Source organism: Erpetoichthys calabaricus, chromosome 7 (assembly GCF_900747795.2).
Source record: "Erpetoichthys calabaricus chromosome 7, fErpCal1.3, whole genome shotgun sequence".
NCBI lineage: Eukaryota > Metazoa > Chordata > Cladistia > Polypteriformes > Polypteridae > Erpetoichthys > Erpetoichthys calabaricus.
The window spans coordinates 153058579-153085876 of record NC_041400.2 but is presented as its reverse complement, the minus strand read 5'-3'; the positions used below and the strand labels follow the sequence as shown (position 1 = coordinate 153085876).

Below are 27298 nucleotides of genomic sequence, written 5' to 3'. Positions count from 1 at the left end.
CTAGCAGTATTTAGTGACATTAATAAAACCGTTGAATTACCACCGGAGTGTATATAAACCTTGTTCCCACACAATACCTTTAAAATGAACTATTGTATCCCTAAAATAGTTCATTTTAATTCTGGTGATTATTCTGATATTCCACATATAATAGGTGATTGAAATCATCTCAGGGCACGAGCCCTCTAAATCCTTAATTCTTCGCCTCCCCGACCTCGATCGCCCTTCTGCTCTGCTGCCATTCATTCCCAGCTGAACGAGAGGACTGGTGGTTGGTAAAAATAAAGGCGTCTATCCAGGCAGCCGTACTGTACGCGACTGAATGAAGCCCTGGAGTTTTCGTAGTAACTCCTTGACCTTCTCTCTACTTCCCACTTGGTGGGTCATGACGTGGACGGAGGGATGGTGCTTTAAATATGGAAACAAGAGCAGCAGTGGCAGTTCTGCACCGACGCTCCCGTCGAGGCATTGCATATGCCGGAGCACACAAAAACGCTTACCGCGCCGCAGAAGTTGCGAGTCTGAAGAGGCAAAGCGGTGCGGTTCAGTTGGCACCTGTGACATTGGCGACAGCGAACTTTTAACTGGCAGATCAGTGGCCCGCGTCTTATCGCTGATATGAGTGCACCGAGCAGAAGTCAATAAAAGAAGAGAGTGGTGAACACGCAGTCAGAGACAGACCGAGAGAGAGAGATAGTCAGAGGCTGGACAGGGGGCATCGGACGGGCTGACTGACAAACTCTACTCTCTAGAGGTTTACACCCTCCACACCCCCGGCGTCCATACTAGGAAAAGGGGCAACATGAGCAAGTACCAGAAGGGCAAGTGAGTACAAGCCGTCAAAGCTCGCCGAGGCGCAGTGGCACGGGGGGTTGTGGGGCGGGTTTGTGAGCACGGTGAGTGTTGGCCCAAATCAGGTGCGCGAATGCGAGCGAGCTGCGCTACTTTCTCCACCCGCCCGTAAAGTGCCTGGAGCCGAGGAGAGGTAACCCAACACCGAGCAGCAGATGACAGGGGCGCAGCTGAGCATATTGCGAGCGTGCTGCTCGGGTTTCATTCACACCAGGCGACGCGCGTGGGAACGGGCGGAGGGGGGTGGGATGCGCGGGACTCACACGTGACAGACCCTAGCAGGGTGAAGAAGAGACCTCCGTTTCGGGGGAAGGAAGAAGCGACAGGTGTGGTGTGTCAGCACATCTGGACTAGGGTTTCTACGCCTTAGTGCACAACCTACTGGATTCATTGTGTTAGGGCCGGCCAGCCAGGAGCAGTTAAAAAAAAACGTTAAAATGTGACAGCTTGGCCCAAATCTAACAAATCTGATATCATACAGGTAAGCAAACGGGGGTCTGCCTTAATACGAAAGGCTTCTGACAGTCAAGTGCTACTTAAACGTGTTTGAATTGCAGTACTTGTCGATGTGATTGAGGACACTGTTACTAGAAAGGCGGCAAGAAAGAATGATGTCGCGTAAATTTTATTTATGTCTTTATTTATATGATGTATTCACATCTTGCCTGAAGAAGGGTTGTCTCAAAAGCTAGCATAGTGTAATCTTTTTAGTTAGCCAATAATAGGTGTCATTTTGTTTGACTTCTCAATTTATTTATATGTTTAAAAAACAGCTCCGTGCAGAAGCTGTGTACATTTTAGGTAAATTGCTACAACAAGGGAGCCTGTATCTTACAGGGAGCTGTCATCCTTCTTAGATTTGGCTCCTGCCTCGCACCCTGGACAGGTGGTATGGACTCCACTGCCTTTCAAAATGTTAAGGAGTAAGTTAGGTTTAGATACAGACTTGGAAGATATTTATTTGAAAATATTTTTTTAAGAGAAAATGGAAACAATCAGTTGGAACCTTGGCTTGACATCTCCATTTCGAGTCAGTTTATTAATGCTTAATATGGAGCCTTTATTTGTAGACTGACTCGGACCACTATGTGTTATAAAGCTGACTTTACAAAAATGATAACAATAAAACCTGCTAAAATAATGGTTTAAAAATTAAGCATAAAGTGGACATTATTTAAATATGTTAAATACATCCACATTCATTATTAGCAGTGCAGGAGTAATTGTGCAATGTCGTTTTGTTTAGCCTGCTTAGTCCTGTACAGGGTTGCTGGAGCTTGTCCCAGCTAGCATAGGGTGCAAGGCAGGAACAAACCCTGGACAAGGCATGAGTCCATAAGAGGACAAACACACAACCCAACCACACACTAAGGACAGTTTAGTATTGTCTACCCACTTAATCTGCATGTCTTTGGACAGTGGGAGGAAACGGGAGCAAACCCCAACAGACTCAAGGAGAACATGCAAACTCCACACAGGGAGGACCCAGGAAGTGAACCCTGGTCTCCTTACTGCACGGCAGCCAGGGCCGGATTTATATGAAAAGAGGCCCTAGGCTATTCCACTTATGAAGCCCTTTCACCTTCCATTTTTAAGTTTGTAAATTACATGAGAGATAATAAAATTTTGCTAACAATTTGAATGTAGGCCCCTCTTGATCTTGAGGCCCTAGGCTGAAGCCTAGTTAGCCTATAGGAAAATCCGGCCCTGATGGCAGCAGTGCTACCACTGCGCCACCCCATGTCAGTCTCTTAATGTTAAATCTGGAGACAGTGTTGTGGGTAGTGTTGCTACCTTACAGCTCCAAAGTTTCAGTTCAGGTCCGGGTGTCACCTTTGTGGAGTCTGCTGTGTTCTCCATGTCTATGAGCTTTTTTCACATACATCTCACAGATGTGTATGCTAAGATATGTGGCCGCCCTAAAGTGGGTGAATGAGGATGTGTACATAAGTGGGTCCTGCAATGGACTATTTAGAAAATGTATACACAGTATGTGTAAATTACATAACCTTATAAATGTGTATGATAGCACTGAGAATAATCATACATCTCTGTTAAAGCAAACTTTGAAGAAGCAGTCTGTAGTGTGAACATAGTGGTAGACTGAAACCAACTTCACACTGAACCCCTGTCTTGACTACATTTGATTTTTGAAACATAACTTAACTACAAGGGTTGCCACTTAACAGATCCCGTTATCTGTGTGGAGTTTGCATGTTCTGTTTGTGTTTGTATGGGTTTTCATCCGAGTACACCGTTTTTTTTCTCACACCCTCATAGACTTGTTGGTTAGATTGATCAGTGTGGGTGTAAACATGAGTGGCTGCTATGATGAATTGCCTGACTGTCCGGGACACCTTGTGCTGTCTGGGTAGGCTCCATGCCTTATCCACAAGACTAAACTGGATTAACAGTTTGAGAATGTTGTGTAATGTTATGTTGACTAGAAATTAATGAGTGTTGTCTTGTTAATCAGCTTTTTAACAGTATGAGTATATAATCTACACATTTTAAAGCAGACCGCAGTTTTTAATACTATAATGGAATTAAGATACTTACCTCTCGCACTGAAGGGTCCAGTGCTGTTGCCACTGACCTGAAGCAGAGTAGTATTCCAGGCTGCCGGGATGTTCTGGTTAACTCAGCAGTCTGAGATTTGATAGATTTGAGTCTAGAAGTTTGCGAGCCTGTCATAGGAGCTGTATGAACCTTTTAAAATTTTCTTTATTTTCTCTTCCATCTGGCATACATTAAATCTTGGTTCCTATGATCTAAGGATTACAGTTCTATTTTACAGAATCCACGTGTCGTGCTTCCTTCTATTTAATTTGCCGTCTCTGTAACATCAAACATTTAATGAAAACTTACTTTAAAGAGACTGTACGTTTCTTCTACCCATCAGAGTTAGATCCTGCAAGTGATACAATTTACTAATGTAACAATTCTAATTTAGTTTCATGCAGTAAATCCTGGTGCATTATGATGCTTATTCTTGCTTACATCAACAGACATTATTAGGTTTCCATCTGTAAGTAACCAAAACCAGTAGAAATTATTTTATTTTCTAAATTCAGTTTCTAAATGTTAGAGGGCACTGCCTCACAACTTCCAAAATCCTGTGTTCAAATCCTGGTCCGGTCACCATGGGAGTTTACACACTCTCCCTGTTTCTCCATGTGTTGTTTTTCCTCACACAGTTAAGAGACGTGTTCAGTCAAATAGTGAGTCTGAAGTGGCCCAGTAGGAGTAAATATACAGTAGTTGTGTGCATGAAGTGCCAGGTGATGGGGTGCAGTTTCTGTCCAGAGCTACTATCTGCCTTGTGTCTCATGCTATATATAATAGACCCTATACTGAACTAAATGCAGTTAAGAAATATATGGGTAGATATCTTAAAAGTGGTTGGCACAGTGGTGCAGTACACCTGTAAGGATCTGTTTTCCATTTCTGGATCATTCACTATTTGCATGGGGTTTGCATGTTATCCCTATCTTTATGAGTTTTTCTTTTTTTCAGATACTCTAGTTTTGTCCCACTGGATAGATTAGTGACAATTTTAAATGGTCTCACAGTGATTGAGTATTGGTATGTCTGTGAGTTTAGCTTGCAATATACTGACATCCTACTCAGGTTTCCTCTCTGTTCTGTGTGCAGTGTTGTTGGAAAACTGTCTGCCCATTTGTGATCAAGTAATGGAATGAGTGGGTTCAGAAAATGCATGAATGAATGTGATCAAAAGAATACTGATTTATGAAGTTAACACTGCCATCAACATTCATTTCTTTCAAAAAAAAAAACACTGAATAGATATGTGAATTTCATTGAGTGCCTGATGCTGCTGGCATGGGCTTTGGCCTTGTAGTCATTGACTGAATTAAGCAGGTCAGCAAATAGATGGGTGGAAAAAACAAACTAACAATTTAAAATTTAGAATATAAAGATATATGTTTCTTGAAAACAGGAGGAGACTTAAGTGAAATTTACTTTAAGCAGAATTTATATACTGTATATATAAGGCATGGGGAAATTGTAATACCCAGCAAAAACTCACATGAACAACTCTTGACACCGAAGACCCCCATCTGCATGTACACACATTGTGAGGTGGCTACAATACTAATAACCAATTCTTCATTGTGAGTGTTTTTCTTTAAACCTGCTTCATTTCTACTTTATATTTTTCACTGATGGAAAATTAACATAATTATATTATTGTATAATGAGAAGTTGAGCAAAATGACACCTTTTATTGGCTAACTAGAAAGATTACAATATGCCAGCTTTTGTGAGGTTCCTTCTTCAGGCAAGATGTAATACAGAAACTGGAATTCCCTGTGTTTATATATTGTATTATATTGTGTTGTATATAGACACTAGGACAGATACAGCATTTATAATAAAATTTGAATTAAAAAATCAGAATAATCCATTTACTGGAAAAATCCCAAAGCCATACAAAAAGTGGATATTTTGTTAATCACATGCAGATTCAGAAGATTTTCAGTATTATAATCTAAATGAGTATTATGAAGTTGAAATGATGGCAAATTTATAATTATTAATAAGAGTTGTATTGGTATAGACATGATCTATGCTTATTCTTTTACAAAGGGCGAGTAGACTATTCATGATATCCATCCATCCATCCATTTCCCAACCTGCTGAATCCGAACACAGGGTCATGGGGGTCTGCTGGAGCCAATCCCAGCCAACACAGGGCACAAGGCAGGAACCAATCCCGGGCAGGGTGCCAACCCACCGCAGTATTCATGATATGGATATGCTAATTAAATAGCAATGATTATTATTATTGAAGCAGAACATAACAGCATAAACTTAATGTACACTTTTATTTACATTAATCACATTATTCTGTCACCTCTTTGTAATGGTATATTGCATTAATACTAGTCTACTTTCTTTTTTACGTCATTTTAATAGTAATCTGATTTTTTCAATCGTGCTAGTATAGGAGTGGCAAAAGAAAGCATATACTATACAGTATCTGTAAGAATTTACTCTAGCTTTCTTTTCAGTGCGTCAACACTACTTCCAAGAATTCTCAGTGTAAACAATGACGTTTCACATTTCTGTTTGCATTTTGTTACAATTATCTGTGCTGTTGAAACCTGGGCAACATTGGATATGAGTCTGAAAACATTTCTTGACTATCAAACCTTGAGCCATGAATTTTTTGGTGGCCAGTTCTGTTTTTTGTACATTTATGTGAATTTTTGATTTTAAAGTAATCCATTTAGTTTCATAATACAGATTATCAAGAGTTCATAGGGTAATATGTGTTATATAGGTTTATTGTGCTCTATTACAAGTTAGTTATATAAAATTCAATTCTTTTGTAGTTCTATCAGTCATTCAGTTTTATTTTATCAAACGCAGTTCATGGTAAACGCTGCTATCACTCTGTACTCTGCCAAGTAATAATCAAGTACTGGAAAAAAATGAATCAGCCAGAAAATAAATGTCTGTTCCACTTTTATTTACTTTAATAATTTTTAATCTAAGCATTTTATAAAGCAAATGTAGTCTTCCTGTGATGGACTACCATCCTGTTCAGGATTAATTCTACCAATGTGTGCTAATCTAGTTCCTTCTTTCTCACCAGCTGCCTTTAGATATTAGAAAATAACCTCTGGCTAGACAATGTTTGTAGTTCTGTAGTTTGTAAACAATGTTTCTCATTACATTATGAATTTTAGTTATGTATTTATTTATTTTGTTGTTTCATCTGGAGTTTAATTTGTGTAGTTTTTGTAAGTTGGCTGCTATAATACTTCGGTTTCTATCTATCTATCTATCTATCTATCTATCTATCTATCTATCTATCTATCTATCTATCTATCTATCTATCTATCTATCTATCTATCTATCTATCTATCTGCCCAATACCTTCCATGATAGATCAGGTTCACTGCAATCTTATTATAGGCTAACTGGATATGGAAAATTGACAGAGTTACTCTCATTTTTGGCACAATCTTCTCAAAACATTTTTCACTGTATTCATCATGCTTTTACATACAGTACATAATAATCAGGTACAGCTCAAATTCGGGTGTTTTTTGTTATAAAAATGTAATCTTAAGTGATTTCTGCAATAAGGTGCCAAATATGCATATACTCAGCTTTACATTTCTTCTAAAGAGTGGGCTGTGAAGTGAATGTTATTCTGAGCCGGTAAATGTTATTTTGCGATATCTGATCTGATATATGGTGAGGAGAATAAGGGCTTCTGCAGATGAAATTGCATGCAGTTTCATATGTGTTTTTAAAGTTTTAATGTATTTGTACATTTGAAATGGTTATATAAAAATTTAGACTTGGAGAAGTAATATTAAAATATAGATTGACACAGGATTATTGCACTATAATCGAATGCTTTACAAGGTGTATCCAAAAAAAGTCAATACCTGTTATCCTAATTGCACCCGTTCACATGAACCATCATTAGGATTGTAGTCACTTTTCATTCCTAAAAACCACCAGCCTCATCTTGATTTTCCAGGAAATTCCTGTTTCTTGTAGTGGATGTTGTTGCCTAAGTTGTAAGTAACTACACTTGAAACCACACTGCTGCAGGGTCTACTTTATGACCTTGTTGTAAAGACAGGTTGCCTTCATTAAGTGTTTGATTTTGCCCTTTTTCATAATAAATCAAAACAATAGATCAGAAGAGGGTGTGACACAATGTATGATGTCAGGTATCCATTCATTAATTTCTTGTAAAACAGTGTCCCCGGGGTCCAGGATTTATCTCAGCTGAATCAGGCTCAAGGAAGACATGGCTCTCTATTTCACACCACATGAGGGAGGAGTGGGAGCACTTAGAGAAAGAGAACATGGACATGAGAAGAAAGTGCTAAGTTCATGTGGACAGTATTCAGGCTGGGATTTGAACCAGTGTTTCTGGGGATGTGGCTTTGCCACCATTGGTGTCAGGTAGCACGAGTCAGGTAATATTAGGTTAACCTTCAGTTGAAATCCTTTTCTGAATGAGGGAGTTTCAGAGCAGCCTGGTAATATTTACAGGTCTTTCTGTTTTCGCTGGGAAGATTGCTTCCAGAAGAAGTCTGTGTTGTCACAGAAAGGAATACCAGAGCATGGAATGCACACAATCTTCTATTTAAATTGATTGCCTTTATCCTGTTCTCTTCTAAATTTGGGTAACTACAAATACCACCCATCCATCCATCCATCTATTTTCCAACCCGCCGAATCCGAACACGGAGGTCTGCTGGAGCCAATCCCAGCCAACACAAGGCGCAAGGCAGGAACCAATCCCGGGCAGGGCACCAACCCACCGCAGAACTACAAATACTTTAAAGATATTTTACCTGTCTCATGAGCCTATATTGCAAAAAAGTAGGTATGGAAAAAAAAAAAACAAATAGATGAATTCATATTTTAGCTGCCTTCATTTTATGTGAATACTAGCCAAAGTACCCACCATTGCCTAGGTATAAATAAATAGATGAAAAACTGAGACAAAAAGACGAAAGCTGTAATCTTGCAAGACAATGAAATTATTATCCCCATTAATTGAGAAGAAAACGCTGTACATACCCATGGCCTTAGAGGAAATTCTGCTACAAAACTTTGTGTGCTCTGATGATGACACCCATGTCCCAATACCTCATGCTGTTTGATGAGAATTGTAGATCCCTGCATCTGCCCTATTTCTTATTTTTATTTTTGAGTTGCCGCTCCATTATAACTCCTCTTCCTGATACGATTTATAGCCTGTATATTTTAAGTTGGACCAACGACAAGGCCCTTGCAAAATTTTGTGAGAATTTGTTTACCATTTTTGCACAATTAGCAAAAAAACATTAAAAAATATGTATGTGTACAAAGTGTCCATTCTTCAAAACTATAAAAATGTGAGCTCTATGGATATGATAAATATTATACAGGAGAAGCCCACAGTATATAGTAAGAATAGTTTTTAGTTTCTCGTATGCGAAATATAGGGAAAGTATTGTACCCTAAGTTCTTGTCTATAAGCCGCGGCTTATCTAAGGAAAAAAGTTGTGAAAATGAAAAAATAGAATATCGGCTTATACATAAGTCCGGTTTATACAGTAATCCCTCCTCCATCGCGGGGGTTGCGTTTCAGAGCCACCCGCGAAATAAGAAAATCCGCGAAGTAGAAACCATATGTTTATATGGTTATTTTTATATTGTCATGCTTGGGTCACAGATTTGCGCAGAAACACAGGAGGTTGTAGAGAGACAGGAACGTTATTCAAACACTGCAAACAAACATTTGTCTCTTTTTCAAAAGTTTAAACTGCTCCATGACAAGACAGAGATGACAGTTCTGTCTCACAATTAAAAGAGTGCAAACATATCTTCCTCTTCAAAGGTGTGTGTGTCAGGAGCACAGAATGTCACATAGATAGAGAAAACAATCTCTAGCAAACAAGCCAGTGGTGCTGTTTGGCTTTTAGGTATGCGAAGCACCGCGGCACAAAGCTGTTGAAGGCGGCAGCTCACACCCCCTCCGTCAGGAGCAGGAAGAGAGAGAGAGAGAGAGAGAGAGAGACAGAGACAGAGTTTGTTTTTCAGTCAAAAATCAATACGTGCCCTTCGAGCTTTTAAGTATGCGAAGCACTGTGCAGCATGTCTTTTCAGGAATCAGCTTTACAAAAGATAGCAACGTGCAGATAATCTTTCAGCATTTTTAGACGAGCGTCCGTATCGTCTAGGTGTGCGAACAGCCCCCCTGCTCACACCCCATACGTCAGGATCAGAGAAAGTCAGCGCAAGAGAAAGAGAAAAGTAAGTTGGGTAGCTTCTCAGCCATCTGCCAATAGCGTCCCTTGTATGAAATCAACTGGGCAAACCAACTGAGGAAGCATGTACCAGAAATGAAAAGACCCATTGTCCACAGAAATCCGTGAACCAGCAAAAAATCCGCGATATATATTTAAATATGCTTACATATAAAATCACAATTTAAATGACCGCTACGCGCGCGTGTTGACTCGGTGACGCCCAGAGCAGAAAGAACGCGCTCCAGCCGCTCCAACCGCGCCATGCGGGGAGTGAGAGAGACGCCAATATCTCACACTCTCTCCCCCATTAAAGAAATAAAATGGGTGCGAGTGAGACCACTGACCTCCCTCCCTTCTATTAGTTATAGGTTATAGTACGTTCGGCTTATCCATGAGTCCGGCTTATCTATGATACGATTTTATTTTAAAAATTCGTATGATTTTTGGTCTCCGGCTTATACATGAGTCCGGCTTATAGACAAGAACCTAGGGTAATAGTCAAAAAATTTGATGTCGAGATTTTGATGAATGTCAACGTTTTAAACCTTCCTGAGCCCAAAAATACCATTTTTGGAATTATGTCTGTTTGTGTATTTGTGTGGGTATGTGTGTGTTTGTGTGTGTGTATGTTAACACGATAATTTAAGTACGCTTTCACTTAGGTCAACCAAATTTTGCATATAAGTATTAAGTACAAAACGAAGATTTCTATCAATGTGTGGGCTATTTCCGCTAACCAGTAGTGGTACGTTACCTTTTATTCGTGCAGCTGCAGAGTCCGATTTATTCAACTTTACTTTTCTAATAATATTTCAGTATATTATTAATTTGATTTGATATGTTGTTTTTGGGGGCGGCACGGTGGCACAGTGGGTAGCGCTGCTGCCTCGCAGTTGGGAGATCTGGGGACCTGGGTTCGATTCCCGGGTCCTCCCTGTGTGGAGTTTGCATGTTCTCCCCGTGTCTGTGTGGGTTTCCTCCGGGGGCTCCGGTTTCCTCCCACAGTCCAAAGACATGCAGGTTAGGTGGATTGGCGATTCTAAATTGGCCCTAGTGTGTGCTTGGTGTGTGGGTGTGTTTGTGTGTGTCCTGCGGTGGGTTGGCACCCTGCCCAGGATTGTTTCGTGCCCTGTGTTGGCTGGGATTGGCTCCAGCAGACCCCCGTGACCCTGTTCGGATTCAGCGGGTTGGAAAATGGATGGATGGATGGATGGATGGATGTTGTTTTTGGTTCTTTAATTTACATAGTGTAAAAATATAGTCATTGTCTTGTGGTTTACTCCTCAAATATCTAAGCCTGGGCGGAACGTTGGCACAGTGGTAGCGCTGTTGCCTCGCAGTAAGTAGACCCGGGTTTGCTTCCCATGTCCTCCCTGCGTGGAGTTTGCATGTTCTCCATGTGTCTGCATGGGTTTCCTCCCATAGTCCAAAGAGATGCATGTTAGGTGCATTGGCGATCCTAAATTGTCCCTAGTTAGGTGCCCTGCCTGGGGTTTGTTCCTGTCTTGTGCCCTGGGATTGGCTCTAGCTCTGTGTTAGGATATAGCGGGCTGGATAATGGATGGATGGATGGATATCTAAGCCCATATCTGAGTATATGAGAAAGTCTAGGGGAGAACACTCCCGATATTTAATTTTGGGCTAAGTCATGTTGTTATAGAGTTCATGCATATTATACAAATTTTTGTTTGTATAAGTAACTTAATATTCCCAGTTTAGGTCATGTGGGCCAGTGGACTGGGCACCATTCCATTTCAGGGCACACTCACATACACACACTCGCGTAGACCCACTGGACCATTTTAGAATCATCATTTTGAAAAGAGGTCTCTCTTTGAATTGTTCTTCCCAAACCTCTTGCGAGGTTTTTTGGGAGTTTTATTTTTTTGTATTCTTAGAGAGATAAGACTCAGGGACTATCAGTTAAACAGGCCCATTGAGACATTTTGGGCTATGTACAAATAAAGTGTTGTTTTTTTCAAACATGCATGTTTTTGAAATGTGGAAGGAAAACTGGAGTATACATCGAGATCGCTTGGGCATGGCATTAAAACCAGAACACCAGATCTCTGATGCAGTAGTGGTAAACAACATGACATATATGTGTAAATAGCCAAAGTAAATCACCACAAAAATAACAATGAATTTTGTTAGGTACAGGGATAGGACGGTGTTATCAGGTAGTCTGAAAAGTGAATGTTAAATGTTTTGTTTTGATAGAAAAATATGAATAATATTTTGAAGCATTTGGTACTTTTTAATAAAATTTAAACTTGTAGGCTATATGAAATTATACATCCTAAAGAAGAAACCATGGAAAAGATCTAGCCTTAAAGTTAAACAATTAAACACTTATTTTAAATACCCAGCAATTGATTGTACAGATGTATTCTATTTAATATTGTGAAATAAAATAGCTAAAATAAAATAACAGAAAGGAGATGTAAAGAAAATCTTTTGACTGAAGCTAGCTAATCACCTATATATTGGGAATTTGCACACCAAACTGTAAAAGAAACAAGTTCTGTATTTTGAAGTATACAGTGAATTGTCTCTCACGGATAATGTGAATTTTAAGGTGATAATATGGCAGCACACAGGTTAGCAATGCTTCTTCACAGGAATATTGACCTAGATTCATGAACCATATGTCCTTATGTCTTTGTATTCTAAACTGGCCCAGCGAGTCCAACCATTATTGAGGGTTTATTCTTGCTCTGCTCCCATTGCAATTTATAGATTGGTTTAGCCCAGTGGTTCCCAAACTATAGGGCGCGCCCCCCTAGGTAACAAAAAAGGGGGCACGGATGTTGCCATATGTGGCGCGATTTCACTATTCGTAGGGAAATTTTAAACTTGTAGCGGTGTATCGGCAGCAAAAAATATAGGAATAAATTTTATTAGGGTTTCAAAAAAACGTTAGGGGGGGGGGCGCGATTAAAACTCTTATGAAAACTCGGGTCGCAAAAAAAGGTTGAGAAACGCTGGTTTAGCCCATTAATGGAGAAAGTGGGCTTAGAAAATAAACAGATGGGCAGATCGAGTTTCAGAAAAGCAAGAGATCTGCGTTCATTAAAATATTTTACTTATTAGGGGTTGAAGTATAAGAGCAACCTGTGAAAAGAGTCAATTTTACAGCATGTCTGTTTGTGCAAACACTAGTAAAGGTAAAATGATATATTTACTGGCCATGTAGATAATGTAGCTAATATTGTACTGTAGGAAAAGAAAGCTGCAATGCCCTAAGTGTTCTTTTTTGAAATTCCATCCATTTGTCTATCCATCTAGGTCACAGCTTAGTCCATTACAGGGCTGAGGGTAGCTGAAAGTGTTACAGGCACGATACAGATGATAAAATTCAATAAAAATGAAGTAACTATACCCTCGTTCAGTGTTGCTTTGTACCTACAAACACAAGGTAGTCAAACATGCTGGAGAGCTGGAGCAGCCACTGTCAATAGAATATATTTCGTTAGCGGTAAAGGCAATATATTATGGGCATAAAATAGTCAGTCATTATCCAACCCGCTATGTCCTAACACAGGGTCACGGGGGTCTGCTGGAGCCAATCCCAGCCAGCACAGGGCACAAGGCAGGAACAAATCCTGGGCAGGGCGCCAGTCCACCGCAGGGCATAAAATATCTTCAGATTAATCAATAGCAGCAGTGCACTCCCATATAAACCCATATAAGCATCACCACTAGTGTGATTTCTGATGTATCTGCCACTCCCAAAGTGTTGAATGCATGTGGTACTATACCACTTGGCCTAGCTTTTGCAATAGAAGGTACATCCTTATTGTGTGTTTTCAGCATTTATATTCATTTATGATAAAGCCGGTTATTATAGAAATAATGGCTCCAGCAGACCCCTGTGACCCTGTGTTCGGATTCAGCGGGTTAGAAAATGGATGGATGAATGTGCAGCATTTCTATAATTCACAGTACCATTTGCTTGTATCACACTCAGCACTATGTTATTATAAACTGCATAACTGGCTGGTTTAAAGTTGTGTAAATAATTCCAGGGGAGATCTCTCTGAATCTGAACTTCAGAACTGCTTGCTTGCCAAGGCAGGAAGCCAGCTCAGATACATGCTGTAGACCATCCAGATATGACTTTAAATTACTCCGTGTTCATAAGATACTGAAGGAAAGATAAAGAACCTAAAACAATCATGAAGTTGAACTCTGCACTTGCAAATCAAGGTTTTTGTCCCACTGGGACAAATGATCTTTATATAAATAAGCTATTTCAGTATTTTTGATTAATGACTGTAGTCTTAAACTGTTTTCCCACTGTTCTGTTTCACCCACAATGCTGCCACACACGGATAGGGAACACGGCGCAGCTTGATAACCTGGAAAAGACCAAAGATTTACTTTTGCTGTAATCCTACTGTACTGAAACCTTCAGCATTCTTCATATTGCCCAATTAGTTAATAAGTTGTAAAATTAGATTTCATGTAAGAATGAGGCCTTGGAAGTATTTTCATAGGAATTGCTGAGATAAGTAATTATATCAAAGAATTTTTTTTTTAAGAAGATAACATACTTTTATTGACTGTTTTTTCCTTGCAAGGCAAATTAAACATTAATAGTGCTTTATCAGTTAGTCTTGTTGTGATAGCATTAGTTGTGTATTTAAAATTGTTCTCCTGTTTCTCACAGAGTCCGGCAGAACTGTGTTAATTGATTTGTTTAGGTGAGTACCAGGGAAGCATGTGTCATCTTTAAGAAACACATTTATTCACTTTTTCATATCAGAATGTTCAACACTTTTCAGTTTATGAGAACAAATAAATCATGCAGCATGTGCAAAAAATATTGTATCATATTTACAAATGACCTAACACAATATAACATTCCCAATTCAGGTTATATTGTCACAGAAAGATGTACACAACAGTTGTAGTCAATGCAGAAATTATTTGCTTGCTGAAAAAATAAAAAGTTAGAGACACAGTGTTTCAGCTGTATAGATGTCATCACTGTGGTGATCCACTCACTTGAAATGACCAGAGTGGTATGAGGCCTCAAAAAGGTCCAGGAAAGCAGGCTGGAATTTGCACTAGTCTGCTCAGAGGGTGTGCACACAAAGGCAGCCATAGAGCCACCAAGAATGGCTGACTTCAGCCTACACCAGAGGCACAATGCACTACTAAATCCAAGTTCAAAAATATATTTTTAAAGGATAAGTTTGGCATTTTTAAAGTCAAGGTTATTTTTTCACAAACATGATATATATGCATTTGCCACATGAAATAATGTTCTATTCTAAAAAAAATATCTTGCCCGCTCTGGTGCTTTACAATGAAGAGAGGGGGTGTGGAAGAAAAGCGTAAAAACGTACCAGATATGTCCATTTTTCAAACCAAAAGAGTTGTCAAATATTGAACTGTACCTTCTGTGTTTTGGTGCATGTTTGTGACAACAAAAGATCTGAAAATAATCATTTTATTGCATATTCCTGCACTATTTTTCTTGTGGGAAGGATATGTTTTTTTTACTTGCTTGTATAAATTCTCACATAACTACGAAAGTAAATCAAAACAAAACCAGCCATGTACCATGAAAGGTTTACTGTGATCTGGTCTGTTGGGAGGAGACTACTCTCAGGGCACAAAAGGTTGTTGCACAGGAATTCTAAGTTCTGAATGATCGCGCACAGTCTTCTTCTAAAAATGGTTAGATGTCATAATATTGAAGTGTTTTTGTTCAAAAATAACATATAAACTATTTTACAATGTGTGTGTAATGACAAGACGTGGATCAATGCTCAATAACTGTCTTGGCTTGAAAAATTGATGTTTTTGATATGTTTTTAAGTTTTCCCTCTGTGCCCCATTCACTACAATGTAAAGCACCACAGCAGGCAATATATTTTTTTACATTTTTAGAGAGTCTTTATAACATTATTTCATGTGGCAAGTGTATATATAGCATGTTTATGAAGAAATGGGCGGCACGGTGGTGCAGTGGTATCACTGCTGCCTCGCAGTAAGGAGACCTGGGTTTGCTTCCCAGGTCCTCCCTGCGTGGAGTTTGCATTTTCTCCCCGTGTCTGCGTGGGTTTCATCCCACAGTCCAAAGACATGCAGGTCAGGTGCATTGGCGATCCTAAATTGTCCCTAGTGTGTGCTTGGTGTGTGTGTGTGCCCTGCGGTGGGCTGGTGCCCTGCCCGGGGTTTGTTTCCTGCCTTGTGCCCTGTGTTGGCTGGGATTGGCTCCAGCAGACACCCGTGACCCTGTAGTTAGGATATAGTGGGTTGGATGGTTGAAGAAATAACTTTGATTTGAAAAATACCATACTTACCCTTTAAATGTTCCAATTATATCAGTAATGTCCAGCTTGAAAAGGGATGGCAGTAATCCCTTGACTAGGAGAGGAAAAGAGCAAACAAAGAATCTTTATAAATAAAAGATTTATTTAAAAAATGCTCTGTAACAAAGAAAGCTGAACGAGCTTAAAAAAGGCAAGCCAATAAAAAAAACAGAGTCCCGAAACACAATCCGAATAAAGTGTTCAAAAAAACAGAGAAAGGTGGTCAAAAATCTAGTAATTCAATTATAACAATAAAAAAAACCACAAACAAACTCCCCAACACCAAGTGCATACAATGTACTGCATTTAACTGTCTGTAAACTCAGCCTTTACAGGTCCGGTGGCAGTGCCTGGACGGAGATGGATTGCTGGCCCTGCCTATTTGGAACCTCCCACACAATACTGGGAACTTGACAGAACAAATTCTCTCACATAGAATATAAATATACGTTGTAATAATAATAATACATTTTATTTCAAGGCGCCTTTCTAAACACCCAAGGACACCATACGGATAATAAAATCATAAAACCAACAAAACATGCATGTACACATACACATATACATATATTTTTCTACCTTTTTCTCTATTTCACTGTTAACTATCACTCTTTAATATTTTCTTTATCAGTATGCTGCTGCTGGAGTATGTGAATTTCCCCTTGGGATTAATAAAGTATCTATCTATCTATCTATCTATCTATCTATCTATCTATCTATCTATCTATCTATCTATCTATCTATCTATCTATCTATCTATCTATCTATCTATCTATCTATCTATCTCAATGGAACTGAAAATGCAGCAATAAGAATACAGCCTAAGGTCATGTAGTGTAAGCTAATCTAAATAGATAAGTCTTAAGACGAGATTTGAAAATAGGTAGGGAATCTGTGTCCCGAATGTTTTGTGGTAGTGAGTTCCAGAGACAAGGAACATTACGACTAAATACCATGGAATCCATGGGGGGATAAACACATATGAGGTCAGAGAGGTATAATGGAGCAAGCTTATGAAGTGCTTTGAAGGTAAGTAGAAGAATTTTAAAATCAATGTGAAATTTTACAGGAAGCCAATGAAGCTTTTTAAGAGATGGGGTAATGTGTTGTACGGAAGAGGTCTGAGTTATAAAACGGGCAGCTGAATTCTGAACAAGCTGGAGTATATGGAGAAGCTTATGTGGGAAACCAAAGGGAATAGAATTACAATAATCAATATGGGAAGTCACCGTTGTATCTTATGGCGGTGCTATTTAGTGTGAGGGAGGGACACAGGTGTGCAGTGCTACGGAGATGAAAAAAAGATGACCGTGTAGCATTATTGATATGGAATTCAAAATACAGAGTACTATCAAAGATAACCCCCAAACTCTTAACCTGAGGGGAGGGACAGAGTTCTGTACCATCAATATTAAGCGAAAAATTATTAGATTTTGATAAAGCAGACTTGGAGCCAATGAGGAGAACCTCTGTCTTATGGCTGTTGAGTTGGAGGAAGTTAGAAGAAAACCAAGATTTTACCTCAAATAATGAACAAAATTGACAAAACTAAATAATTATCTGAAGAACAAACATAAATAACAATATCAAACAATAACACCAATGGTTAAAAATTCGGACATGGGCATCAGTAAGCTTTGCGCCCTAGGAGCCAAGTTACCCAAACTATTCTATAACATTTCAGTAATTATTTACCGCTCTGATGCTGATCTTCCTATCATAAAATAGATCAATATGATATCAATTGACAATAATAATTCATAATTAATTGCAGAATTACGGTATTTGAAGGTTCCAATAGAGTGCCTCTTTCTCTTGCATGATTTGGCTGAAAAACTAATCAGCACATTGGTATTTTTCTGTCCAGTTGTTTTAGCTCTAGACAGTCCTCAAGAAACTGCGACACACAGACATACACACACCCATCATCAAGATATCAATATTTTTGGTATCGGGACCCTAAAATATTGTGATCTGCCAAAAAACGGAGATCGAAATTTTTTATAATATCTACGATGTTCACTCCTCTCCCATAGTCGAGAGGTTATGGTGGGCGAGGGTGCAAAGCAAAAATGAAAAATAAACAAACAACACCTAAAAAGGAATATAAACATAAGCCAAGGGGATCCTAGCTTAAACATATCAATCTGCTGCATGCTGTAACATCGCTCTAACATTGTTTTCTTTTTTCAGTTGTAAGGTAACATTTACCCAGATGCACCATGAAGCATACCTTCACAAACTCCACCATAGTAACAAACAACAATACAAGCAAAAGTAACAACAAACATTTTTTAGAAAATGAAATACCTGTCATGCCACTGACTCATAGTGCTTGTTTCCCAGGTTTAACTACAAGCTTGGCAGATGTGACTTCTGCTGAAGTGTCAACTGTTCAGCCATACTAAGCTGATTCTGAAAGGCAACAAACTGTAAATGTGCTGACTGCATGTGATTACCTTCACAACTGTGTTTTATGTAGTGCTACTCCTTAAAGCTGGGAACTGTCAGCAGTCAGTGCAGTAATCATTAAACTGTAAATATAACGCAAATTAAAAGCAACAGTGTTCCAGAAAATTACTCCTCAAACAACTTGGTGTTTCAGAACATGGAAGCCTTTTCATGCGTATTTTTAGAGATCATTCTGACCTAGCAGTGTTAAGCAGTTGCAACATTCTTTTGAAATGGAAAGAGAAGTATAATTTTGTTGATATAACTTATAAAATACCTGAAAGACAGTTTAGCTCAGTAAAACCCTGTAACCTTCCTTTTAAAATTAGCTAATTTGTCACCTTCTTATATTATCAGTGAATGAGATACAAGGCACAGATATCTTTAAACTGATTATGTTGATGCAACATTGAAAACTCTTATTTGGTAATATTTTGTGTACACTGTGGTTCAGATTTAAACTGCATGTTATTTATTTCTGAAAAAATAAATTATTTGAAGTGCACAATATTATCTTCACAAGTCAAATGGTTTGTCATTGTGCAATCATAATGGTAAACGTAATTGCAGATAAATTTACATTGACATTACATTTGCTTATTTGGCTGGTGCCTTCATCCAAGGCACCTCTCATCTTCAGGTTTATCTGAGAAGAAGTCATTTGTAAGAATCCACAAAGCTATTTAAAAAAAAGTATCATTTTATAATTGCCCTCTTCATGATGAAGACCTCTGCTGTCTTGGTGGCTTGTTCAGGTCTTACTCTGCATGGATCCACTGATCCACACTGCTTGTTATGGTTGCCTGTTAAGTAATTTCAAGTGATTTTGATGAGCAGTGAGGTTCTAGTAACTCAGGAATAAAGTAACTGAATGCCTTATGTCAGCAGAAGAACCCAATACAGTTTCAAGCTATAGATAGATACTTTATTAATCCCAAGGGGAAATTCACATACTCCAGCAGCAGCATACTGATAAAGAACAATATTAAATTAAAGAGTGATAACAATGTAGGTATACAGACAGACAATATCTTTGTATAACGTTTATTCCCCACGGGGTGGAACTGAAGAGTCGCATAGTGTGGAGGAGGAATGATCTCCTCAGTCTGTCAGTGGAGCAGGAGAGTGACAGCAGTCTGTCGCTGAAGCTGCTCCTCTGTCTGGAGATGACACTGTTTAGTGGATGCAGTGGATTCTCCATGATTGATAGGAGCCTGCTGAGCGCCCGTCGCTCTAAAAATAGAAATTGCATGAATATGTCTATCAATAATGGCAGAATTTCACATTTATTTCAATGTATGTGAAATGTTATGATACTGTCTGGTGTTTTACTGTCTCATATTCGTTCATCATTTCCAGAATCAATCTGTTAATATTTATGTATGCATAACTTCCATTGACATCAGTAGAACAGGAGTCTTTTTGTTTTCAAGTTGAAAAGGCCCATTATGGTGCCAGGAGTTCTGTTACTCATTGGCTACCTTCATGCTTCACACACTCATCAACTGCATTACTTTGGGTTTATTGAGCAGCAGTCTCTGAATCTGTACCGATGAAATGACCTGCTTGTTGAAACATCTCACATATGCACAAATGTGAGTCATATTTTCCACCTGATAATATTTTCACTCAGTTTGCTTTATATTTTAATCTCTAACTGTTGACCACACTCTGCAAAGCTGATATCATGTGAAGTGCTGTGGTAGCCAGAGAATGAGATATTACTCAGCAGGACTCTTGACCAATGAATGAGGGGGGTGACAGGTCTTCAATTCAAAAGCTTAGCTTTATTTGTGCATGCTTCATGGTCATGCACAAATCATTTTCCAGAAATGGCTTACTTAACAAAATATAAAATAAACAAAATTTATTTTAGTAAAAGTACATATTTGAGACATTATCAGCACATGACATTTATATTATGTGACACAAGGGATTTGAGAGTTTTTCATGGACACTGTGATGTTGTTTTCTGTTTGTTCAGTTTTTTTCCGAATTCAAGCCCACTGTATCAGGAATTTCGTTATTTCTGATCACCGTGAAAAAATGAGATTAAATATTTTTCTGGCAATCGAAAAATACATGGTGTTTAGGGATTGGACCTAAATATTGCAATGCAGTAAATAGACATTCCCATTCAGCTCTATCAAGGTATTTTTCTACATCCAAAGATAACAGAAACTGCAAGTTCAGATGCTGTAAAGGAAAATAAATCTTTGAGTATGAATCAGGTTGGATTTTGAGATATTATGGAAGGTAGAAAGTATAACTTTCAACAGGATCTTAATATTGTTATTTAGAAGAGAGAATGGCTGGTAGGATGCACACTTGAGAATATACAGTGTGTATATATATATATATATATATATATATATATATATATATATATATGTGTGTGTGTGTGTGTTTGGAAAGACATTGATCCAATATATTGTTTTTGGTCAAACTCTAATATTACTAAACATCATGGTGCTAACTGAATGAAAAACATTGTTATGAAAATTCCAGTGGGTAGGTGTTTAGACCTAGTGGCTTTCCCATCTTGAATTTCAAATATTTGTGCATCTCCTGTGTGTGTGTGTGTGTGTTGAGCTGTGACTTTTTTATTTTATCAAAGAGAATGTGACTTGAGTCTAACCTTCTGTGTGTCTTTCGATGGAGTACTGAACCTTACTGTTGTAGCTGTGTATGATGGACTTTCATTGTGCCTCTAACCTACATTAGTACATCGGTTGCCACTAGTGGGGTTATAGCACATGCACTGATGGTAAATGTAAGGAATTTAATAACATAAATACTGAACCGTGGATGGTTGTTCGATATCTGATATGCATGTGGATCCCTCCACAGAAGAACACCAATTTTTTTGTTTTCAACTAAATTTCAGTTAATTTTTATCTACAACTTTTGTTTTTTTTTTTTTACTTATGAGCAAAATGCAAAATACAGCCAGTAAGGATTGATACTGCACACTGTAGACTTTGTCACTGTTTGTAGTCACTTTGTACTAATGTAAACATGCGTTGCCAAATGTAACCAGCGGCATGTGCAGTTGTGCAAAAAGCTCTGCCACAGGGAAATGGTTTGATTGACAGCTGGCCATTTAGCCGAGAAAAACGTGAAAGCACATCTCTGATGAGGGATCAATCATCACTTAGTGGTGGTTTTTTTTCTCTCCATTATGTGTTTTCCCTCTCTGTGAAGAACTGAATCATTACCAAAAACTGTATGATGTTTAAGTTTAAGGTCAACATACTATACATACCCATGATTCATTTGAATTTAAATTATCTGTTTTTTGGTTTAAAATACAGTAATATTACTGTATTGTCATTAATAAATTTGAAATATTTTTCTGTAAAATAAGTGATAAAGCATTTTGGATTTTTGTAGATCTTTCTGTTACCGTACGATTTCAGTGCAAGTTCTGACTTACATACAAAATCGGGTTAAGAACACTGGCAGGAATGAAACACGTTCATAATCCGAAGGGGGGCCTGTACACATTTTGATATCCCTAGAACATGTTGTGAGCATTTTAGGAAATATGTGTGTCTCTTGTGCCTGTCCCGGTTTTTATTAGTCTGTGGTTAAAAAAAAAAATGGATGGACAAAAAAAAAAGACTTTTGTGAATTTTGAGTTCAATCCAAAGCTCAAGCCTTGAGCTTTTAAAATTCAAAGTAAACATTTCAAGAGCTAGTAACAGTAGCTAATGATGACATTTTATGTATTTATTAAATGACCAGGATGTCTGTTTTTGTCAGGTACTTTTCCCACCTTGGTTTTGGAGCTCAGAAACTCCATGTTGAGGATGCTACCCCCAAGATTATCCATGTTTTGAATTACTGCTACATCTGCTCCTCTAGTTTTTAACATCTTAAAAGAAACACACCATTTGTAAAGGAATGAATACAAAAGCCAAGTGGTAAATTGATTAATTAATTAATTGTTCAAATTTTGGCCAATAATGTAAGTCTATTTAAAAATATTAAATATTTTATTTAAATTGATTTGCCTTTCACATGGACATAAATATGAAAAATAAACTTCAATGGTCTTATATCTGGAAGGTATTTTGGTACATTTAAACTGTACGTATGTTGTAAATAAGGAGAAAATCGTGTGCTGGCCACATCCAATTTTTTTTGGCCTAGTTCCATTTATAGTGCTTCTTTATTTCTTTGTTTTTTTGTTTTTTCTTTAGCACTGCTTTGCTCTCAGTGACCCAGAGGCACTTACTCTTGGTGCTCTGCTCATATTTATATTCTTGGCTTCTTTGGTATTTTGAATTAGTAGAGCCAAATCCTGTGAATGCCTGCCAGTTCTATTCTTTGTCTGTCTGACAAATGTACAGCCTGGTTAAATATCTTAAAAAGGATTCTTGCTGTGCTCTTCCCTTGAGAACATCATATGGTTTTCTATGCCACATTGAATACAACATTGACGTTCTTGAGCCTTCGTTAATAAAGTTGTTACTGGGGAGACTGAAGTTTAGTTTGTGGGGTATATGGGAAAATGGACTCTGTAGTTTAATATGTCTAGTCACTCTCTGCAAATTTATAAAGTTATAAAGAAAATGTCTCAGAAGGAATGCAGTTTAATTTGAGTGTTCCAGGTGAAAGCACCCATTCAGGACACTAGTGCAGTTAATTAGTGTGAGAGACATCAGGAATCTGGACATGAGCTTTGCAGTACACCATGGATAGTGTTTTGTCTGGTAACTGTCATCTTTCTTTTAGTATTGTGGTTTTGCTTTAAACACAGTGATCAATGATCAATAGGAGTTATAATGTCACTGGCTTTTTTCTGCAATATTTAGCTTTCATACATCATTTGTCAGACCACTTTTCAAAGATGTTTTAGTAGGAAAAACACCTTTGTTCATGGACAAAGGCTAAAAAATAAATAGTGAGTTACAGTAAAAACAAAGTAGTAGTTAATAAAAAAGGTAACTAAAATTAAAAAAAATATGTTGGAAAAATGTTTTTAGTGATTACAGTATACTCATTTCGTCCACTAATAATTCCGATTTAGCAGTTTGACAAACAGTAAAATTCTATAATGCAGAGTAAAAACAATCCAATACAAGAGGTCATATGTATCTTCATTACTTCATTGCACTGGCAAAGTGTAGATGAGACTGTCGTAGATTAACATAAAATTTTGAACACCATTTAATTCAACTTGAGGTCTTGAGGAGCTGCCCATCTGGTGCAAGGCAGGAATCTGACTTGGACATGACAGCTATACTGTATATAGTTTATTTTTTCAAATTGTCCATACACCCACTTAAATAAAGGGTTTAATTAACAACAAGAATCACCTTCTATTTAAGAAACTGGTTGGAGTGAATTTGGAATTGAGTTTGAGGCCCTGACTTAGCTGATCATCCGTTGGCTCACTGCACATCTCATTTCTGTCTTACTGCTTATTAAGGAAAAAAGAATCAATTGAGGGGTCTGTGTCTGAAACAGCAAGTCAATCGAAATGAAGACAAAGGAAGTTAATTAGTAGCAAAACTGGGCATTAAATAAAACAACGGTTAGAATGAAGTTTCCCTCCACTATCAGAGTTGGACACCCCTTTAAACCACAGACATGTTATTAAAACATGCAGGCTTAAAATATGCGTCCCTCGTGATAATGCATTAGTTGTACAGTAGTTATTGATTTCTACTGTAATGGGTCTAGAAGCATCTAAAAAAAGTTTGAAATACTGAAGAAAGCACTAAAATCATCTCCAGTTACAGTAAGCAGAAGGGGTTTTTCTCCTTGCATATTTAATACATCATACTTTGTAGATCATTTATGTACATTTGAAACATCAGAAGTCTGATTGCCATTTCTCTGCCATAACTGAAGCCATAGACCTGGAGCTCTTTCACCCATTTGTTATTAGCCTGTGTGTTGCTTGTTATTTGGGTCTGTTTATAAGAATGTTTTGCTTTCAAGTTATTAAGTTGACTGATAAAAGTGTTAGAGTTTTAAAGATTCCAATTCTTATGTATTTTATGCTAGAATTATTATTAATAGGTTTATATAGACCTCCACTTTCACATAAGAATATTTTATCTTTCAACTAGTTCCATCAAATTATATTCATTGTTGGTAACATGATGGTGAAGTGGTTAGTACTGCTGCCGCCTTACACTGTAGTTAACAACAACCTGGATTCCAAACCCACATCCAGTCGCTGTCTGTATGGAGTCCACATGTTACCCCAATGCCGTGTTAGTTTTCTGCGTGTGTGTGTGTGTGTATGTGTGTGTGTGTGTGTACCTGGGTGGCCCAGATGGACAGATGTCCTGTCCTGGGCTCTTTCCTGCCTTCCATGAAATCTGGCTGCACTATCCTCCAGTTCCCCGTGTACCTCTATTGGTTTGAGATTCCTGTGTTATTCGATTTTATTTTTGCATCCATACTTATATGCTAGCATATATCCTTTTGTATAATGGGAAGCCATTCTTTGATTTAGAGTCACTTAGTTATTTTGCTTTTCAACTATTACTCATTTGTTCTTTCTCAATAGCATGAAAAATGCCCCCAAAAAACCTATATCACCATTGATTTGTCATGCAGCTTGGTGAAGCAATGCATTGAATATTATGATCCTATGAATTCCATCATTAACTGCACAGAATTTACTGCATTCCCTTTCCTGTTCATCCTGCACTTGCAACACAAAAGTCCAGAAGACACCAGCCGGGTGCGACCCCTACTATAACAATTCTGTTGTATGCTGCAAGTTATATACGGTGAGAGCTTTGTACACCAATGACCAGAAAATATACACCTGGGTGTAAAATTAAAATGTAAGCATAGTTAGAGCTTTAAGTTAAATGAAAGTAAAGCCAAGGCCGATCAAGTTCACTGGGGCTGGGGCTGGGGTCATCTAAACCCCTTTCTACCCATTACTGTTCAGAGGTTATCCAGGCTCACCTTGGCTCCTTCTGCGCTAGTAACTTGAGGCTTCAGTCACTGTCATGATTGGCAGTTGCTGACAGCCATCTCTCGTGATCACTGCTCGTTGTGCTGCAGATGGCGTTGCAAGCTATTTCTTTTTAAGGGGTGGCTGGTTCAGTCTGAACTTTCACATGCCACTAGCTGATGCTAACTTATCAGACAGTGTGAGGGGCTTTCCTGCATAACAGCGATTGATCAATTTATTCATTGACAGATTGACACATTTACTGTATTTTCTGATGTTTGCAGACCATCAAACAAACAACAAGATAGATTTCATTCCCTAAAAACTCTACCTGATCATACAATATTCAGTGTCTGCATTGTTTTATTTATGCATGGAGCAGGAACTGTTGTAAAGAAACCACAGGGTGTTTGAACAGTATAATCCAATTATTTAGTTTTCTTATTAGAAGAGAACAATTTTGAAACAATAACACCACAGTAAAAGTTGTTTGTTTCATCTAGACCTATGCTAAAACATTAATGAATGAAAGGACACTTAGTAACAATTGGTAATACAGATTAAAAACAAAAGCCATAAAGTCCAATGAAAATTTAATTAGGTGATGTACAGTATGGTGTGTGGCAGCAGTGCTTGACAGTTTGGGTTTCATGTTTGTGTTCCTGTAACTCTGTAATGTCCAAACTACTTGACGGTCAATGTCAAATATTGACCACAACACTTATCCCTATACCAGTAACAGCGCACTGCACAATAACGTGTAGTGAATACACTTGACTTGAGCATTCCTAGTTTTCATACTCTTTCTCTGTTCGTTTATCATTCGTTTGCTCAGAGGTTGATGCGCTTGCTACTTCCTGAGCAGCTCTTCTTTTCTCCACCCTAGTGGCCCGCTTCTTCTCTTCTTTCGTCGGCAGCTTTTCGCATTAAAATTGATTAAGTCAGTGTTTGTGTTGCAGTTACTTTGTATGTTTTCTTTAATTATTCACTTAAGCTGGCACTTAAGTATTTAATCTGCCTCAAGAATGATTTCAGATATGAAGGTGGTAGGGATGAGAACGGCGCCCATACGCATGCACCACATGGCCGCCTTGCTGGCCGCTGCCGAGAGTTGATTCTACAATAAAATAAAAATAAAAAAAGGAATAACCTTGGAGGTCAATCATCGCCCCGAAAGCTGATAGTAGACGTCATGTAGTATATGTGTACCAAATTTCAGGTCAATAGTTCAAACGGTTTGCGAGCTACAGGCGATTTAAAATCCTGGATAGACAAACGAACAGCCACGGTAGCGTATTATATAAGAAGATAATGTATTTCTCCACTACAAGTAAGAAGAAATAAATAAAATTTGAGAATTTAAAAATAATAAATTATTCATTAAACTAAACCCCATCCATATAGAAATGGTTTGAAGTAATAAGAAGAAAATGATATAATGTATGTAACACCATGATGGACATAAAATTCTCAGACATGTTTAATCCAGCACAGGGTTGTGGTGGAGCCAGAGCCTATCCTGGCAGCTTTCAGTGGAGGAACCAAACCTGGAGGGGGCACCAGTCCATTGCAGCTCCCACTCACACATTCACATGCTTAGGGACGATTTAGAATCACCAATGAACCTAAAGCACACAGACACAGGGGGAACATCCAGACTTCACTCAGACAACAACCGAGGCAGGAGCACTGAGCTACCATCTTTATCACTCATAACAGAATAAACCATAAACCAAAAAAAATTTGGGCAAGAAGCAAGAACTCAGCACCTAATGCAATAGAAGTGGTTCACATCTGGTATTCATTCAGGAGTCTGATCAAAGATTTTTAGGAAGACGGTTCTCATACAGGAGGGCAATAGCAAAGTGAATTGAAAAAAAGCCTCTCTCACAACATTTAAAAATAAAGTTTGAATTTCCCATTACTGTTTTTTATGCTGTTGTTGG

At 38.2% G+C, this 27298-nt stretch overlaps 1 protein-coding gene across 6 annotated transcripts in view; it reads left to right on the top strand.

Annotated features, from left to right (window-relative positions):
* The first annotated feature begins 433 nt into the window (after nt 1-433).
* slc4a4a (solute carrier family 4 member 4a) overlaps nt 434-27298 on the top strand; it is a 285556-nt gene continuing 258691 nt past the window's right edge. For 3 of the 6 annotated variants that reach the window (XM_051929546.1, XM_028805563.2, XM_051929545.1), the window contains exon 1: nt 434-825. In XM_051929546.1, coding sequence (XP_051785506.1) covers nt 803-825 — 23 coding nt within the window. In that variant the 5' untranslated portion in view covers nt 434-802. Of the gene's footprint in view, nt 826-1126; nt 1334-27298 lie in introns of those variants that run through there. The other 3 variants (XM_028805567.2, XM_028805565.2, XM_051929547.1) reach the window with 2 other exon arrangements.